This window comes from Bos indicus x Bos taurus, chromosome 16 (genome assembly GCF_003369695.1).
Source record: "Bos indicus x Bos taurus breed Angus x Brahman F1 hybrid chromosome 16, Bos_hybrid_MaternalHap_v2.0, whole genome shotgun sequence".
NCBI classification, from domain to species: domain Eukaryota; kingdom Metazoa; phylum Chordata; class Mammalia; order Artiodactyla; family Bovidae; genus Bos; species Bos indicus x Bos taurus.
The window spans coordinates 12,245,447-12,265,548 of NC_040091.1; the positions used below are offsets into that span (position 1 = coordinate 12,245,447).

General features: G+C 36.2%; 1 protein-coding gene across 3 annotated transcripts in view; it reads left to right on the forward strand.

Moving 5' to 3' along the window:
• Positions 1-20,102, forward strand: part of UCHL5 (ubiquitin C-terminal hydrolase L5) — a 41,679-nt gene that overhangs the window by 16,694 nt on the left and 4,883 nt on the right. For 2 of the 3 annotated variants that reach the window (XM_027564415.1, XM_027564417.1), the window contains 7 exons: positions 9,164-9,289; positions 9,372-9,433; positions 9,516-9,646; positions 11,374-11,437; positions 15,393-15,495; positions 16,633-16,746; positions 19,039-19,137. In XM_027564415.1, coding sequence (XP_027420216.1) covers positions 9,164-9,289; positions 9,372-9,433; positions 9,516-9,646; positions 11,374-11,437; positions 15,393-15,495; positions 16,633-16,746; positions 19,039-19,137 — 699 coding nt within the window. The remainder of the gene's footprint in view (positions 1-9,163; positions 9,290-9,371; positions 9,434-9,515; positions 9,647-11,373; positions 11,438-15,392; positions 15,496-16,632; positions 16,747-19,038; positions 19,138-20,102) is intronic. The other variant, XM_027564416.1, reaches the window with a different exon arrangement.

The window sequence follows — 20,102 nt, forward strand, 5'->3', positions numbered from 1 at the left end:
GTCACATTGTGAGACTGTCTGTGTGGTGCCCAGCCCCCAGGTGAACACAGACGCTTTTACCAGGCATGGCTCTTCAGGAGCTTGGAGGTCACCTCCCAGGAGCCAAGGGCCAAGGCCAGGCCTCTCTTAGGGCGAGGCCGAAGTCTTCACTACACACATGAAAATGGGACTGACCTTTCAGGGAGATCTGAGAAAGTTTCCCTGAGTAAGTGACAGTTCAGCTGAAATCTAAAGGTTAAGTAGGTGTTAAGTGGGAGAAGGAAGTTGAGGATCATCCCAGATTACTACAGCTGTATGATGGAAAGGAGTAGGGCTGGTAGCGTGTACTGGAAGAAGGCCACTGCAGCTCGACTGGAGAGAACACGGGCTGGGTGGCAAGAGATACAAGCAGCACATGAGTCAGGGTTTAGTATGATCAGCTATAGAGAAACAACGGTTTATGAGAAAGACAGGTTTTTCTCTTTCCCATCCACTGTCAAAGCCAGCAGGGTGGCAGGCTCTTTTACTTTGTTCCTTTGTATGTGCTTTCTATTCCAGTTACTTCTTGGTCTGAGATGACAGTTGGAGTTTCAGCTGTTTCTTCTCAACTCCACATCCTTGACAGTAGGAGAGGACAGCACCCTCCTTTTTGACGGACGTTTTCTAGAATTTGCCTGTGCCGCCTGCTTTCTTTTCTTTGGCTAGAACTCAGTCATATGACTGTACTTGGTGGCAGAGAAGACTGGGGAGCTGTCTTCATTCCAGGTGAATGTGGACCCAGATATATGTGAGTCCTTTGTTCTGGAAGAAGGAGAAGGTGGATATTAGAGACAGACTCCCCGCTTCCTGCCAAGGTGCCGACAGAGGCAGATCATGCTTGAGCCCTTTGTCTGTATCCTAAGAGCAGTAGAAGGTTACTGAGGTGTTTTAAGAAGGGTGATATGATTAGATTTTCATTTAGAAGAGATCACTTTGGCTCCACTGTGGGGAATGTGTTTGAGGAAGGAGTGGTAAAGGGTATGAGATGACATATCAGTTAGTAGACTTCTGTAGAAGTCCATGCCAGAGTAGGTAACACTCCTAGTAGGGATAGATGTGAACAGATTTGAATAACACTCAAGAGATAAAGTAACTAGCGCCTTTAATGTGTAACGATTGGGAGTGTCTAAGGAAGAAAGCATATCAGTCAATGATGATGCCTGTGCTTTTCTTTTCTCCTTTTTAAAAAATTGACCTTCCAGTACACAAAATGGAATTACGATTATCCCTGACTCATGACATACATTCCTGCCCTCCTTTACTTCACTCATTTGGCTACTTTATAACTAGTAAGCACCTTAGAACTCACCCTAGTAAACCTGCCAAGTAAACCTACCATCTGTCATTCTGTGTCCCCCAACATGGCTTTCATCCTCCGTCCCTTCATCTGAGTAACCTGCATGTGGAATTCTGTATCTCATTTCCTTGCTTTCTACTCTATATAATTTTTTCAAATCCTGAAACGGCCGCGTGTGTATAAAATTTTAACTTTATAAAAAGTATCACGTTCTGTGTATTTATTGATAGTTACGGGGTTTTGGATTAATTTTATATTATTAAGATTTATCCAATTTATTTTGCATGGTGTACAATAGTGATTGCAGGAACATGCATGAAGAGTAAGCAGTTGTTTGCTGTTGTTTAGTCACTAAGTCCTGTCTGACTCTTCTGTGACCCCATGGACTGTGTAGCCCACCAGGCTTCTCTGTCCATGGGATTTCCCAGGGAAGAATACTGCAGTGGGTTTCCATTTCCTCCTCCAGGGGATATTCCTGATCCAGGGATGAAACCCATGGCTCCTGCATTGGCAGGGAGACTCTTTACCACCGAGCCACCTGGGAAGCTTAAATAATTATTTTTTCTTCGTAAATTAGTGTTTTAGTTTTCATTTGCATCACTGTGAACTGTGTAGCTCTACTTATTTTTGTACATCTATTGTAGATGTGTGAATTTCTCCTGATGTGTAACCAGAAGTACCATACTACTCCATCTGATAGGTAAATGTATAACTTAAGGAGGAAATATCAAAGTGCTTTCTGAAGTAGAGGCTTCAGTTTATACCTGTACTAGCAATATCTGAGTTACTGTGTAGCCATGTACTCCAATATGCGGTATTGTTAGGCCTCTTTGATTTTTGCCAGCCAGCTCATTCTAAAATGGTATGTCTTCGTGGTCTGAGTTTACATCTCCCTGGTCACTAATCCTGTTGATAGGGTCTTGATACCTAGTGGCATATGTGTTTCTTCTGTGAAAGTCTTAAGGTACTTTTCTGTAGGATTAATGTACTTTTCTTTTTGATTTCTAGGCATTGTTTATATATTCATGATACTGCTTCAAATTGGTACTTTATTGTTTTACTTTTTATGGGTGTTTTTTGATGATGGAAATTTGTATTTTAGAGCCTGTGCTTTTTGTATCTTGTTTAATAAAGTGTTATCTATCTGAAGTTATGAAAGATATTTACCTATACATTTAAGTTTTAATTTTTGATATCTATGTCCATAATTCATCAGGAATTGGATTTTGGTATATCACTTGAGGTAGGGTTTCAATTTTACCTTTTTCCCACCTAGATCACCCTTTTCTTGAACATCCATATTTCCTTATTTATCTTACATGCCACCCCTGTTGTATATGTGTTCCATACATGTGTGTGTGTTTCCTGAGTTGTGCTGATCACTTTTGTCTGTCTCTGTGCCCATACCACCCTGATTTAATTCTTTTCACTGCTTTGTAAGTTCTCATATCTAATAGGTCATGTCTCCCCTACCTGCTCTTTTTTGGAAATATCCTTCCTGTGCTCTTCATATAAATTTCAGTCATCAAACTGTATCAAACTGTATGAAAACTTCTATTGGAATTTTGACTCGAATAACATTGAATATATATATCAACTTGGGGAGAATTTACATCTTCATGATATTAAGTCACAAACATATGTTTCTCTATTTAGACCTGCTTTTATTTATTTACTTTTAGATGTGTGTTTAAGCTTTTATTATCTTTAATATGTTGCATAATTTTCTTGATAAAGGTCTTTTACATATTTTGTTAGAGTTATTTTAATTTCTTGATATCTATGTTATAAATCATCTTCAGTTGCATTTTCTAGATGTTTGCTGCTTGTATAAAAGATAATTAATTTTTATGTCTTAATATTATATTTAGCCATCTTCCTCAACTCTGTTATCTCTGTTATTTGTTGGTTTGAGAGAAGTGTTTCTATCTAAATTACTATATCAATAATACCAGTCTTATTTCCTTATTTTGAATCCCTCTGTCTCTGTTTTTCCTATCTTATTGCCTGGTTTAAACCTCCAATAAAATCATTGTGATTTTAGAGGGAATGCTTTTACCATTTCCCATTTCAGATTTTTTTTTTTCCTTAATATTCTTTTTTGGGTAAGGACATTCTTTTAATAATTTAGTAAGTGTCCTTATTATGGAAGGACTAAGTTTTTTCAGATGCTTTTCTGCATCTGTTAACATGATCACTTTTATTTTCCCTCTTAATAGGTTAATATGATTAGTTACATTTATGAATTTTTCTAATATTAAATCATTCTTTCATATCTAAGATAAGCCCTGTTGGTCATGATATATTCTCTTTTTATGCACTGTTTAATTTAATTCAATATTTGTTTAGAGTTTTTTTAACATCTATATTTTTGAATGAAATGGGCCTTAATTTTCCTTTCTTGTAATGACTTTGGTTAGTTTTTGTATTAAGGCTGTGCTTATTTCATGAATTGGGTTGAAATTTCTTCTGTTTTGTAATTGTCCTGAAGAATTTGTATAAAATTTAAATGGTCTGTTTCTTCAAATTTTGGTAGAATTGGCCTATGAAATCATCTGTGCCTGGTATTTTCTTTGTGAATGTATTTTTAACTACTGTAGCCATGTGCTAGTTAAAAGACTTATTTGGGCTACTTATTTTTTCTTGACTTAGTTCTGGTAAGATTTTTTTTAATTTCTCCATTTTAGTTTAAGTTTACAAAATTGTTTTGTATGATTGTTATTCATATCCCCTTATTTTGTTTTAATCTTATTTTTAGTTGTATACCTGACACCTTGAGTTCTGACTTGCACATTTGGGTAATTCTAGTTTTGTTTGCTCCATTAACCTATTGCCCTTTATTATTTCATACTAGCATTATGTATGCAGAGAAGGCAATGGCACCCCACTCCAGTACTTTTGCCTGGAAAATCCCATGGACGGAGGAGCCTGGTAGGCTGCAGTGCATGGGGTCGCTAGAGTCGGACACGACTGAGCGACTTCACTTTCACTTTTCACTTTCATGCATTGGAGAAGGAAATGGCAACCCACTCCAGTGTTCTTGCCTGGAGAATCCCAGAGACGGGGAAGCCTGGTGGGCTGCCGTCTCTGGGGTCACACAGAGTCAGACACAACTGAAGCGACTTAGCAGCATTATGTATGGGGCTTCCCTGGTGTCTCAGTGCTATAAAATCTGCCTGCCAATGCTGGAGACATGGGTTTGATCTCTGGGTCAGGAAGATTGCCCGGAGAAGAAAATGGCAACCCACTCCAGTATTTTTGCCTGGGAAATCCCATGGACAGAGGAGGTTGGCAGGCATACAGTCCATGGGGTCTCAAAAGAGTCAGACATGGCTTAGTGACTAAACAACCACAAGCATTAGGGTTGGAGAAGGAAATGGCAACCTACTCCAGTATTCTTGCATGGAGAACCCTGTGGATGGAGGAGACTGGTGGACTGCTGTCTATGGGGTTGCACAGAGTTGGACACGACTGAAGTGACTTAGCATGCATGCATTGGAGAAGGAAATGGCAACCCATTCCAGTATTCTTGCCTGGAGTATCCCAGGGTTGGAGGAGCCTAGTGGACTGCTGTCTATGGGGTTGCACAGAGTTGGACATGACTGAGGCGACTTAGCAGCAGCAGCAGCAGCAGCTTTAGGGTAGCAACCCAGTGGATCTTGTTTGTTTTTAGCCATTTTCAATCCTTCCTGCAAACTGTATTAAACCGAACCTTTCTGAATCACTGTTTTTACTGCTATTTCCTATTTAAAATATCTTACTCCTAGGGTAAGCTCCTAATTACTTACCAATACTGATTTAGTAGATGACTAAGGACCCCATACTCTTGACTACAAGCATACTAATACAGGCAGACCAATATACTTATTGTATCAAACATGTCATCTTAATTTGTTCCTTTTTGTACCCTTTTCTCTTCCTGGAATGAATTCCCTTCTCTGTTCTCTAGGTTCTACTATGCTTTCAGTGTTCTCTTAAAAGTGGTGGTGGGAAAAACTGGCTCTTGCTCTAGTGGGCAGGGCCTTGCTCAGTAAGCTTTAATCCAAGTGGATTCCCTCCCTGGTAGTTTTTTTGGCCTGAGGTGGCCCAGCCCTCTGGTCTGCAGGCTCTATGGTCCAGTTAATGGCAACCTCCAAGAGGGTTTACGCCAAAGGGGACCTTCCCAGACTGCTGCTGCCAGTGCCCCCGTCCCTGTGGTGAGCCCCTGACAACCCACACCTCCACAGGAGACCCTTCAACAGTAGCAGGTAGTTTTGGTTCAGTATCCCGTGGAGTCATTGCTCCTTTCCTCTGAGTCTCGGTGCATACAAGGTTTTGTTTGTGCCCTCTGAGACTGGAGTCTCTGTTTCCCCTAGCCTGTGAAAATCTTGTAATCAAATCCTGCTGACCTTCAAGGTCAGATTCTCTGGGGATTCTCAGTTCCTTTGTCAGATTCCTAGGCCGGGAAGCCTGACATGGGGTTCAGAACCTTCACAACGGTTGGGAGAACTTCTTTGGTATTATTTTGTGGGTCACCCACTTTTCGGGAATGGGATTTGATTTTATCATGATTGTCCCCCTCCTGCTGTCTTTCTGCAGCTTCTTCTTTGTCTCTGGATGTGGGGTGTCTCTTTGGTAGATCCCAGTGTCCTCCTGTCGATGGCTGCTCAACAGCTAGTTGTGATTTTGGTGCTCTTGCAGGAGGAGATGAGTGTGTGTTCTACGCCACCATCTTGAACTGGAAGTCCTGTCTCTGCTTTTTAATACACTGTCTAGGTTCGTCATAGCTTTTCTTCCAAGGAATAAGCGTCATTTAATTTCATGGCTACAGTTACCATCAGTAATTTTGGAGCCCAAGAAAATAAAGTCTGTTAATAAATATTAAAAAAGTATTAATTTATCCTATAGCTATGACTCAGTGAAGATTGACTATAATTTATAATGCAGGACTTCAAGCAGTTTTAGATGCATTTCTCTAGGCATCTGCCATGTTCTTTTCGGTACGCCAGGATAAGAAGTTGTTCTCTAGCCTGTGTGTTGTGAAGTCAGGTAGCTGGCAGCATGAATGTGTGAATTGGATTTTGTGTAAGAGGTAGAGAGTGGAAGAGCTCAGATGAATTAGAGAATATATGGCCTCTTCAAGGAATTCAGACCAAATTCCTAAGGTTCTGGGGCAACCCTTCTTGTGACCTCCTGGTCTAGCCTTCCTTCTGTTGTTAAACTACTGCTTTATTTAAGTGTGTTACAAGTCAGAATGCTTTTAGTAGAACACTCAGGACTAGTTAAAGGTTTAAGCAGTTGGGGACTGTATACATAGTTTATACTGCAGAAATTATTTTCTGAAATAAGTTTTAAGTTCTTCCGAAAGGATGTATATAGGGTGATTTTTACATGTTTCATGAGGACAAGGACCACATCTCTTATGTTCACTGTGTGTTCAGCATTATCACAGTGTCTAGCCCCCAGTGGGTGTTTCAGTAAATATTTGAACTGAATGGCTGTGAACTTTTTAGTGTCTGAAAAAGAATTTTTTGCTACTTCTGTGCAGTATTCCCCCTCTTATCTGCTGTTTTACTTTCCATGGTTTTGGTCAGCTCTATTTGAAAATATTAAATGGAAAATTTCAGAAGTAAACCGTGAGTTTTAAACTGTGTGCTGTTCTGAATAGTGTGACGAAATCTCATGCTGTCCTCCATCCCACATGGGGTGTGACGCATCCCTTTGCCCCTTGTGGATGCTACCAGCTCATTAGCATAGGAAAGAACAGTTTATTTTTCGGGGTTAGTACTGTGCATGTTTGAGGCATCCCCTGGGGGTCTTGGAAGATCTCCCCCAAGAGAGACTCATGTGCTGTTTATAGCCTTACCACTTGGTGGCACTAAACTCATTTAAAAACCTAAAGAGGCATATTTATACCCATGCACACACAATGACTATTCTTCACACAAACACAAAACAGGTTGGTAATAAATCATGGATACTGTTAAGTCCTTATTAACTACAGAAGAGGAGGATCAGTAACCACATGATTTTCTCTTATCTTTTTTTTTTAAACCCAACTTTATTGACATATAACATACACAAAAAACCTGCATATTTAATGTATACAGTTTGATGATTTTGCATAGAGTTCTTTACTAATCCTTTAAAAAAATTTCTGAAGTGATAGATTACAGATTTGAAGTTCTTAGATCATAGGAGCGTTTGTTAGTATTTTCTGCCATAGCCTCAGTGCCTAGTGTCTAGCATTGGGTATAGACTGTGTCTTTAATGTGTCATCATTTGAAAGAATGTGTGAATGAGTATAAATTTTAACTTCTGTTGACTTCAGTCCTACCAACCCATCCCCAGATAATTTTGGCCCAAGATAAGACAGCCCTAAGTCTTGTTTTAGTTAATGACCTTTATGATGTCTCCTTTAATCATTACAAATTTTCATCCAAATTTACTAAAGAACTGTGATTCAGATCAGAATACATATTAAAAGAAGTCAGCGGCAATGTTAATTGGATTCTGGATCTACTGTTACTTTTCTCTAATCGTCAACCATACTGTAAGGGGAATTCGAAGTGTGGTGTTATTACTGTTTGAGAGTTGGGAGTAAGAGAGTGTTCTCTAATGGAAAAAGCAGGCTTATCAAGGAATTTCTTAAACATACTGCAGTCAAAAGTGTAAGAACTCACAGATATTTATAAGATTTCAAAAGTCTCTGACCACAAAAAAGTGTAGGCGTGTAAGAGTTAATGAAGGAAGATGATTGAAGGATTTTATTTTGAAATCAGGCAAAATAGAAGTAATTTATCAAATTGTCAGATCATAACATTTTTGGAAAATGGTTTTTAATTACAGTGTAGTAATGAAATACAGCAGTGGGAATAAATTGTATTTTAAAAAATAATTTATCAAGTTTAACTTTACAGTGACTCTAGCTGGCATTTGCAATGATGGTCTGAGACTCTTTCCAGCTCTGTAATCTCAACTCTGAGTAGGTGCTGTAGGGAGTGTGGCAGAAGCCCTTGTCCATAAGTAGGTTATAATCTCGTTGGAGAGACCACAAGTGTGTATGGAGCCAGCCTCCAATGTTGGCAAAGTACAGGGATTTCTCACACCAGATCACCTGCCTCTTAGCTCTGTGCCCTCTGGGCAAGTTACTTAACCTCTTTGTTCCTCAGCTTCCACAAATGTAAAATGAGGATAATAATATTACTCCTTCTTCTTAAATTGTTAACTGACAGGATTAAAAGAAGCCTAGAAAAGTACTTGACACATAAGTGCTATCTAAATGTTTTCTTCTCTCAGTAGAATGTAAGGTCCTCACAATTTGTTAAATAAATAGTTAATAGCTAGAGGTTAGGGCTGTAAAGATTGCATTGAAAAATATGTGGACAGTATACTGCTGTTTATGCTGTCGTTTTTAGGAATTCAAATGAGGGAAGAAACTAATATAGATTGTTGCATAATTTCTCTAAAATTACACAGGTAAGTTAGAGTTTGCAGTGGATTCTGAAATTTGGATTGAGTATTTGTAGGCAGAAACAAGCTTATTAGGAAGTGAATAAGAGGGAAGGATAGGCTCTTTTGGTTTTATCAGGTATATTTTAGACCAGGAAAGATGGATTTCGTTACTCTAACTAGATTAGTCTTCAATTATGAGTTCATTTAATTTATTTGATTTAGCTCCAGAATTGCATAAAATTCCTGAAAATAGATTAAAAATGGAAATTACTCATGTTTATTATGTTTATGCTAATACTATATTAAGTAAAATTTGGAAGATATTTTTTTCATATTTTAGGGGTCAGTGTCACCAGTTGAAAGCTGGGTTTTTTTTAAACACATTGATAATATTTTTCCTTTTATATTTTATAGGTAATTAATAATGCTTGTGCTACTCAAGCCATAGTAAGTGTGTTATTGAACTGCACGCATCAAGATGTCCATTTAGGAGAGACATTATCAGAGTTTAAAGAATTTTCACAAAGTTTCGATGCAGCTGTGAGTACAATCTTATTATTCCTAAAATATCTTGTTTGTGGTGGTTCTTATTTTAATAGGCTACTTTTAAAACTTATTTCAGATGAAAGGTTTGGCTCTGAGTAATTCAGATGTCATCCGACAAGTGCACAACAGTTTTGCCAGGTAAAAGGACTTTATATTAAATATAATATTGGCTGGTTTATCTTTGCCGATTTGTTTCTCATTGTTTTTCTCTTCCCTGTAGACAGCAAATGTTTGAATTTGATGCTAAGACAGCAGCAAAAGAAGAAGATGCTTTTCACTTTGTCAGTTATGTTCCTGTTAATGGAAGACTGTATGAACTAGATGGATTAAGAGAAGGACCGATTGACTTAGGTAATGTGGTTCCTATTCCTGGCATTTCAATTTTGATGAAGAAAAAAGGATTAGATGTTTACCTTTGTTTCAGTCCCAGTGCGGTGTAGGTTTTGAAAGGGGCGGTGATGTCCTTAAGCTCTTCAGTCCTTTATGAAACTAAGTAATAGACAGTGAGGACATGTTGACTACTGTAGTTTCATTGGGACCTTTAATTTTTTCCTATGAGAAAAGTGTTTTTAGTCCCTAGATTACATAATTTATTTTTGATTTTTCAGTTAACTTTTAAAAACTACTTCTTTCAGTGAACTTAACTTGTTATTGATAAGAAATATGATCCCATCCCTGTCATCTGTGGTAAAATATTTTCCCTTGGATTTAGATCTTTCAGAATCTCTGTAATTCAGTGTTCAACAGTCTATAGGAATGTTTTTCTTCAAAGCTTCTATTTAAATAGTGCAGTACTGTGCTGTCCTTTGTGCCAAAGGGTGGATTTGTCCTGATCCCACCCCAACTCCAGCCTGGAGCTCATGATAAATGGTTATTGAGTGAGGCTGAGGTGGTTCTGATCTAGTAATGAACTAACAGACCCACAAAAGAAGTTTAACTCCGTATTTTACCTCATTAAGTTTTCTTTTTCTCTTTTTAAAGTTCGGTTTAAGTTCAGTGAAACCTGTTTTTATGAAATTGGAAAAGACTCTGATGCTGGGAGGGATTGGGGGCAGGAGGAGAAGGGGATGGCAGAGGATGAGATGGCTGGATGGCATCACTGACTTGAGGGACATGAGTCTGAGTGAACTCCGGGAATTGGTGATGGACAGGGAGGCCTGGCGTGCCGCAACTCATGGGGTCGCAAAGAGTCGGACACGACTGAGCGACTGAACTGAACTGAACTGAATGTTATTTGCTATTCGCAAAACTTTTATACTTCCAGATTAAAAACTAAAAATTGAAGTTTTATTTTGCTTATTCTATTCTTACTGCCCACACCCATGCCTGGAACCAGTAGTTCATCTAATGCAGATTTACATGTTTAAAAATATTTATTTTTCTATGTTTCTTAAAGAAAATTAATAGAGTGTTCTTTGAATTATGTAGAAGTTGATTTTTTCTGGTTGGGGGTTGATCTGATCTCTGCATTTTCTCTCTGGGCATCTGTCTGGTCAGCCACTCTGTATTCATTGGATCCATCAGCTGTAAAGGACGTAAACTATAAAACAGAACGGCCAATTTTGCTACGCAGCTGGGGCTATGCTAAAATATAGGTGAAAAGGGAGGATTAAAATAACTGGGTAAAATCAGTTTTGCGTTGTGTGTGGATTTCAGTATTTTTTTTTCTATAGTTGTGATGGTGGGGAGTCAGATAAGGATTGAATCCTTATTTTGTCACTAACATGTGAGCAGGCTTTTCTTAGCCCTCAGTTTCATCATCTGTAAAATGAAAGGCAGTCATCCTTATCTCACAGAGACAAAGAGTTTTAATGAAATAATTCCCTAATTCATTACTTTCTCAAACATTTGTCTAGCACCACTAAGGGACACAATAATGTGACAATGCAAATTATGATAACTTATCATTTCCCCATAATCATTCCTGAGAAAGTAAGAGTTGAAGCTTAACATAGTTATGCTAAAAAGTTTTTTACTATAATGAATTTGCCAAAATATTAATAAAAAATACTTTGAGTAAACTTTTGAAATAATATTGATGTCAAATCTGAAGTAAATGCTTTTGCATTTCTTCCTAGGTGCATGCAATCAAGATGACTGGATCAGCGCAGTGAGGCCAGTCATAGAAAAAAGGATACAAAAGTAAATGCTCAGCTTATCTCTTTGGCATAACGAATGTCCTCATTTTTAAACATTTCTTTAAGCCTTTTTTTTTATTGTTGTTTTAACAATACTTACCAAACTTTTTCTTTGGATTGGATTAATATGTTCAGGAAATCATACAGAAAAATTTCTAAATTCTACATAATAATAAGTTATGTTGTCTTCATAGGAGCTAAATATGCACATCTCTGTTTAGGTAGATACTTTATACAGTTATTTTGTGAAGTTTATTGTTTCAGGGCTGTCTTTTTTATTAAATTAATTTTTATGTTGAGATAATTATAGATTCACATTAAGTTATAAAAATAAATCAGAGAGATCCTGTGTACCCTCTACCCTTCGGGAGGAACATCTTATAAAACTGTGGTACAGTGTCACAGCCAGATACTGATGCTGATGCAGTCAAGATGCAGGATAATTCCATCACTGCAGTGGTTCTTCATGATGCCCTTTTATAGCTGCAACCACTATACCCCTGCTCTGCCACCCCCATCCTTAATCCCTAGTTCTATAGTTTTTGTCATTTTAGGAGTGTCACATAAATGAAATCATAAAATATGTGACCTTTTTGAATTGACTTTTTTCACCCAGTGTAATTCTTTGGAGATTCATCCAGGATGTTAGGATTATCAGTAGTACCTTCTTTTCTATAGATGAGTAGTAGTCCGTGGTATGGATAGTCTATTATTATTTTTTTTTTGTCCATTCAGCTATTGAAGGACATCTGGATTATTTTCTGGTTTTTGCTGTTATGAATAAAGCTGCAGTAAACATTTGTGTACATATTTTTATGTGGACATAAATTTTTGTTTCTCTGAGATAATACCTAGCTGTATGGTAAATGCATGTTTGATTTTTTTAAAGAAATTGACAAACTCTTCCAGAGTGGCTGTACTATTTTATTTTACATTTCCACCTGTGGTATAGTATAAGTGATCCAGTTTCTCCACAAGCTAGCTAGGATTTGGTTTTGTCAAAATTTTTTCTCTTAGCCATTTTAGTAGGTGGGTAGTGATATTTCCTTGTGGTTTTAATCTGCATTTCCCTAATGACTAATGTTGAAGATCATGCCTTTTGTTTATTTTGTAACTGAATTGTTTGTTTTCTGACTGTGGAGCCTTGAGGTTCTTTATACCACCAGTCCTTCCTCAGACACTTGACTGAAAACAGTCTCTCCCGGTCCCATCGACCCATCCTCCATTGTGGTCTTTCACAGAGCAAAAGTTCTCCATTCCAGTCTAGCCCAGTTTGTCAGTTTTCCCAATATGTATTTTTGTTGTCCAACCTAAGAAATTTTGCCTAAACCTAGGTCCCAAAGATTTTCCCCTTTTTCTCTTTAAGGGTTTATAGGATAATACTTTACGTACAAGTCTGTGATGTATTTTGAATTAATTTTTGTGTGATGTGAAGTTAGGTCAAGGTTCATTTTTTTGCTTCATATTTTCAATTGGTTTAGCACCATTTGTTAAAAAGGCTATCCTTTACTAAACTGCTCCTGCACCCTTATAAAAAAAAAAAAATCCGGTTGGGCACATTTGTGTGGTCTGTTTCTGGGTTCACTCTTCTGTTCCACTGATCTGTTTTTCTCTTCTCTGCAAGTACGTCACAGTCTTGATTGCTGTAGGTTTATTATAAGTATTAGAATAGTCTGATGCCTCCAACTTTATTCTTTTTCTTTAAAGTTGTTTTAGCTGTTATAGTTATTCTGCCCTCCATGTAAATTATAGTGTAATTTTGTATCTACAAAAGTTCTTGTTGGGCTATTGATAGGAATTGTGTCAAACATCAATTTTAGGAGAATTGGTATTTTTTTTTAACTCAGCTGATGCTTGCAATCCATGAACATGATATGACCTTCCATTTACTTGAATCTTTTTAATTTCTTTCATCGGCATTTTGTGTTTTTTAGCATACTAATTCCATACATGTTTTTTCAGATTTATATCCCAAGTAGATCATGTTCTTTTGACTGATAACAAATGATACTGTATTTTAATTTTTAATTTCCATGTGATCATTGTTAGTGTATAGAAATAAAGTTTAATTTTTTTTCTTTCTATGTCTTGCATCCTTCAGCCTTGCTAAACTCACCCACCAGCTTTAGAAGCTTTTTGTGAATTCCTTGGCATTTCCTACATAGATAATCAGATCATTTGCAAATAGAGACAGTTTTGAATTTGCCTGTTTCTAATTTTGGTTTTATCAGTTTTTAAAGCTTTATATATTGTTGCAGGTCTGTTGTTTGGTGCATGAACACTTACAATCACTATTTCATTTTGGTGGATTGACATTTTTACCATTATGCATTGCTGTCCCTCTCTAGTAATTTTCTTTACTCTGAAGTTTACTTTATCTCCAGTTCATAGTCTTTTCTTTTAGCACTTGAGAAATGTTATGCCACTCCCTTCTGGTCTCCATGGTTTCTGCTGATAAATTCAGTGATTCAGTGTGTTTTCACCCTGTAGATATGGTTAACTATATTTGTTAACTTTATTCCTAGGTATTTTATTCTTTTTGAAGTAATTGTACAGGGAATTGTTTTCTTGGTTTGTCTTTCTGATAGTCATTATTAGTATATAGAAATGCAATAGTTTTTATTAGCTATTAAAACTATTAATAGCTCTAATAGTTTTCTGATAGAGTTTTTAGGGTATTTTGTATTTAGTTTCATGTCATCAGCAAATAGTGAGTTTTGCTTCTTTCTTTCCAATTTGGATGCCTTTTATTTCTTTTTATTGTGTGGTTGCTGTGGCTAGGACTTCTAATACTGTGTTGAATAAAAGTGGTGAGAGTAGGCATCCTTGTCTTGTTCCTGATCTTAGAGGAAAAGCTTTTTAGCTTTTCACCATTGAATATGATGTTAGCAGTAGGCTTAGCCCTTACTGTGTTGATATATGTTCCGTCTATACAAAGTTTGTTAAAGAGGTTTTAATCGTGAATGGATATTGAATTTTGTCAAATAGTTTTTCGCCCTCTGTTGAGATGATCATGTGATTTCTCCCCTTTGTTTTGTTGATGCAGTTATCACACTAATTGATTTGTGTATGTTGAACCATCTTTACATCCCTAGAATAAATCCCACTTGATCATGATGTATGATCTTTTTAATGTGTTGTTGAATTCAGTTTACTAATATTTTATTGAGAGTTTTTGCATGTGTGTTCACCAGGGATATTGGCTTGTAATTTTATCTGAAGTGTCTCTGATTTTTTATCAGGGTAATGCCATACTCAGAATGAGTTTGGAAGTATTCTCTCCTCTTAATTTTTTTTAGAATAGTTTGAGAAATATAAGTATTAATATTAGCTGTTCTTTAAATGTTTGGTAAAATTCCCCTGTGAAGTTATCTGGTCTTGGATTTTGTTTGTTGGGATTTTTTTTTTTTTTTTGATTACTGATTCAACTATTGTTATTGTTTGTTGTTTAGTCTTTAAATCATGTCTGACTCTATTGCAATCCCAGGATCTTCTGTCCATGGGATTTTTCAGGCAAGAGAATTAGAGTGGGTTGTCATTTCCTTCTCCAGGGGATTTCCCAACCCAGGTATCAAATCCACGTCTCCTGCATTGGCAGGCATATTCTTTACCACTGAGCCATCAGGGAAACCCTACTCATTTAGTTATATAACTAGTAATCAGTCTATTCAGATTTTCTATCTCTTTCTGATTCGGTCTTAGAAGGTTGTTTCTAGGAATTTATCCATTTGTTGGCATATCATTTTTCATAGTATTCTCTTAGGATTGTTTGTATTTTTGTGATATTGATTGTAATGTCTCCTCTTTACAAAAGCTTTCTTAAAATGTCAGTTTTTATGGTTAGCCAATTGGTAGATTTGTGTTTACCCCAGAGAATAAGGAAGTAATCAAAATAGATTATCTTAATTATAACAGTGTTACATTTCTTTATTGCATTATAAACTGTCATTTTTTCTTAGGTACAGTGAAGGTGAAATTCGATTTAACTTAATGGCCATTGTGTCTGACAGAAAAATGATATATGAACAGAAGATAGCAGAGTTACAAAGACAACTTGCTGAGGTTTGTGGCCATGTGTTTTATGTACAAAGTTCTAGTTATTCTCTCAGGGAAACTATTTTCTTTTCTTCTTTCCTTCCTTCATTTTTTTAAAATACAGATTTAATCAAGTATCTTGAGTGGTGGTTAAGATAATGCACCCTGGAGTCAGGCTTCCTAAATTCAGCTCCTGCCTTTGCCACTTAGTGAAAGTATGATTTCGAGTGTATTTCTTTGTGCCTCAGTTTCTTCATGTAAAGTTAAAATAATAGTCTTTACCTTAAATGTTGTTGTGAAGAATAACTGAGATGATATATATATACAGACCACTTCAAAAAAGTGACAGACAAATAGTATGTACTAAATGCTGCTGCTGCTGCTAAGTCACTTCAGTCGTGTCCGACTCTGTGTGACCCCATAGATGGCAGCCACCAGGCTCCCCCATCCCTGGGATTCTCCAGGCAAGAACACTGGAGTGGGTTGCCATTTCCTTCTCCAATGCATGAAAGTGAAAAGTGAAAGTGAAGTCGCTCAGTCGTGTCCAACTCTAGCGACCCCACGCACTGCAGCCTACCAGGCTCCTCCGTCCATGGGATTTTCCAGGCAAAAGTACTGGAGTGGGGTGCCAAGTGTTCACAATTAACTATTTACTGTAATTTAATTATATAATTAAGCAAGTTAGAATATATTTGTTACAGAATTAATTGGGCACATTGGAGTCACATGTAATCTTTATTATTCCTTATGATGATTATCTTTCTAGTAAATATGATTGGCAAAGAGAATTAGTAATAGACAAAGACTTTTGTTTACATTTCTTTGATCACATTTTCCTGAGTATGTTTAAGCACATTTATTTTATAGCTAATAGAAGATTGTAACAATTCAGTACATTATACAATGGGTGGTTTTTAGGTAAAAATTCATACATATTGTAGAACACAGAAATTTGGGAGAAATACTACTTCTTCCTTATGCTTACTTATAGGCCCTAAATAAGTATTTCTTTCATCCTTTAATATTACAGTTATTAAGCTGATACTCCATCCCCAATATTAAGATCAAAATTGGGAAATGACTGTACTATGTTTATCATCTAAAAATGTTTTAGACTTAAGCCTCAGTTATTAGGGTGTGCTGGTTCTTTTTCTTTTCCCCAAGGAGGAACCCATGGATACAGATCAGGGCAGTAATATGTTAAGTGCTATTCAGTCAGAGGTTGCCAAAAATCAGATGCTTATTGAAGAGGAAGTACAGAAATTAAAAAGATATAAGGTAGGTGTTTTTCTTTTGTTCCTTAATGTTTTAATATAGTGTAGTGTATTTTGATGTGAAGGTATATTGACTGCTTGATTGCTCTTCTCCCCATTATTCACATGTTTTCAGAATGTGTTGATTCGCCTGGTACCCTACAGAGGTAACTAGTAAGGTTTCTTTCCTTTTTATTTTTCTTCAAGTATTATTATGAACAGATATTTAACATCTGTTGCTAATGTTCACTGCAGTTATTTTTAATGCTCAAATTACCCCGTCTTTGACCATTAGGAGGCACATCAGGCTATCTCCCAAGTTCTTTGGATGTGACTGTCTTCATGTCTGATAGCTTCCTTGCTTTCTAGCATGATAAGATGTTTCAGACTCTATCTTGTGCATTTCCTGCTTCAGACTTGAAATTGGCCATTTTTTTCAAGAAGTCCTGAGTTCTTTTGGTGAGAAATGGTGTTTAGAAACCATTAGCAACCATTGGTTGCTCAGGGTGCTTAGCGATATTGATTCTTCATTATTTCATATCTTCATTCAGGACTTTTCAGAGCTAAGAAATACGTTTTTACTAGTTTCTTTTTTTATCTTTGAAGAGAAAATACAATTGGAATTCATGTTAATACTCGAACTAAGGATTAAAGGGCTTTATATTTGAAGTTAAGCATTTGTGTCTTTTCAGTTGAAAATCTTGGTTTCTATCAGCATTAACATATACTTACTTGCTTTGTGCTATATGTATATGTATATATGAATGAAAAGGTTCAGAATAGCAGTGCTAGTAGTGTTAACAACTGAGAAGTGTTCTCGTAATTTTTTTCCTGAGGATGTATTTCATTTTGAATGTGCAATCAAACTAACGTATTTTAAAATTCACTTGGAAAAATTTTCTCTTGGTGTCATTCTGTCTCCAATTTAGTACATAGCTGGGTTCATTTTTTAAATTTTCTTTCCAATTTTTTTAGGGTTTTAAAATTTTTAAATTATGTCAACCATTGTATAACTCAGGGTGAAATACTAAGCAAGCCTATCTTCAGTTACGTTATTTTTCTTCATTTGCAGTCTGTCTGATAAACTTTTTTCAGAAATGGAGAAGAGTGAAGAACACTTTTTTAATTTTGTAGGACGTTGGAAACAGTACTTTGTTGATCTGTCATGTTTGTCACAGTAGAAAAAGCAGTTTTCATGTGAAGCTCAGTCTCAGGCAGGGATTGTTCTTCTTTCCGTTGTTTACGATAGTGTGAGAATGCTGCTTTGTAACATACTTAACAGCCAACAGTGTGATTGCTAAAACACATGGACCCTGGGTAGGCAGGATTTCTTTAGGTGGAGGTGGTAGGAGCTGGCTCCAGAGTGTTCCAGACAGGAAAAAGAAGGCCAAATTCATGGAGACAGGAAAGTAAGGGATGAAAGCTTGAATGTTATCTTCTCTTTTATGTGGTATTAAAAAACTGCCTACTATTTATGTATTCTGGTGTAGTGTTGTTACATAATTAACTAATTTTTCATGTTTGCCTTAAGTATAACACTGAGTTTTAGAATGTTTGCTTTGTTTGAGAATGCTTTGTTCAAAAATTGGGCTAAAAGAATTTAGCCAAAAAGAATTCTCAGACCAGATATAAAATGAACATGCTAAAATTTTATTTACTTCATTAATTGAGCAAACCTGTAAGATGTCACAACTAGTTCAAAGGAGAAGTCAAAGAAGCTCAAATTTATATAAACTGTAGGAATGCCAAAATGAATTTGCAAAAGATGGAAACTTTTTTTTTCCTATGGAAAGGGAAGTAAATTGAACCTCTACCAGACAGTGACAGGCTGCAGTCCCGTAACTTGGGAGAGTGTAGACAATGCATAGTTTTCCACCGGAGCACAGATTTTTCCCTACAGCTATTCCCTTTTTGGTCAAGAATAATCAAAGAAAGATTGTTCTTAATCACACAATAAAACTGGTCTTATTAAGTGTGGCCTTATTGTTTGCATAGGTGTAGTAGCAGGAGTGTTCATTTATCTTGTAGGCCTTTTTAGTTTGCTTTCATGAGTTATGTTTTCATAGATTATCTCAGATTAGACTTTTAAAAGCCTCCGTTGTTTGCTAAGCCAAGAGTAGGATGCTGTACCCCAGAGAACTCTCTCCACATATTTATTGTAATTTATTCCTAGTGGCAATGGAAATCTCATTATTTCTAATGCTTTTTGTATGATAATGGAGGATTTTCTTTCATTTCTATGTTGAGCTAGATCCAAAAATTAAAATATCAGAAGCTTAGTGAAAATAGTGTGGTTTGATATGTGTTTCATTTTCAGATTGAAAATATCAGAAGGAAGCACAATTATCTGCCATTCATTATGGAATTGTTAAAGACTTTAGCAGAACACCAGCAGTTAATACCACTAGTAGAAAAGGTAAGTCTTTTACTGGTGAGTACTTAAATTAGATTTAGAGTCTCTAAAAAATGTTACTTGACTTGAGTAGAGATAAAATTTGTTGAAGCTTTGCTTTTACTTACTTGTTTTTCAGCTTGAGAAATGCTGGATAGGTGTCATATTGCAAAATAAAAATAAGGAATTGCTTTGTTGCTTTAGCTTTCCGGAATCCTTAATGTTAGAAATTCAGATTGTGCTATATTAGAATGAAATTTAAAACATCTTTCTTTCTTTAGCTGAAAACAAATTATTAATTTTAATTATTGAAGTAATAGATGTTTCTCATTTAATTTAGCAAAAATTTGAATTATCATAGAGTTTAAAACTAGAATGAGCATTGAAAGGGGGAAAAGCATAACCTAGCCTGAGAAATAGGTTTCCTTATTCCCAACCTATTACCCTTTGCACTAAGGGAAAACTACTACAGGTTAGTGAAAAATTCTGATTACTAGGATTTTTTTCTTCCATATAAGGCACTTTAAGAAAAATTTTGAATAAATAAAGCGTATTTGTTTTTTGAGTTTATATGGTAAATCAGTGTTTCTGAAAGTGACCACTGGATACTTTTATTTATTTTTTTTATTTTTAACTGGAGGGTGATTGCTTTACAATGTTGTATTGGTTTCTGTGACACAGCATAGATCTCTTTATAACACTTGTTACCTGGCCCCTCCCCAGACAGTCTGGTTTAGGGAGGGAATCTGTAATAAGTTCTCCCAGGGGATTCTAATGAAGCTGGTCAGTTTACCACATTTTGAGAAGATAGTACTAGGCAAGTACAATTTTGGACCGTTAACTTAAAGACCAGAATACATTATAGATGTTTTTTGTTATTAACTTTAAGTTCATGAAGCACAGATACATTTCAACCCAACTGTTTGATACCATCAGGAAATCTGAATAATTCAAGATGTGTGTTCAGGTTTTTGTGTATACTTTATTAT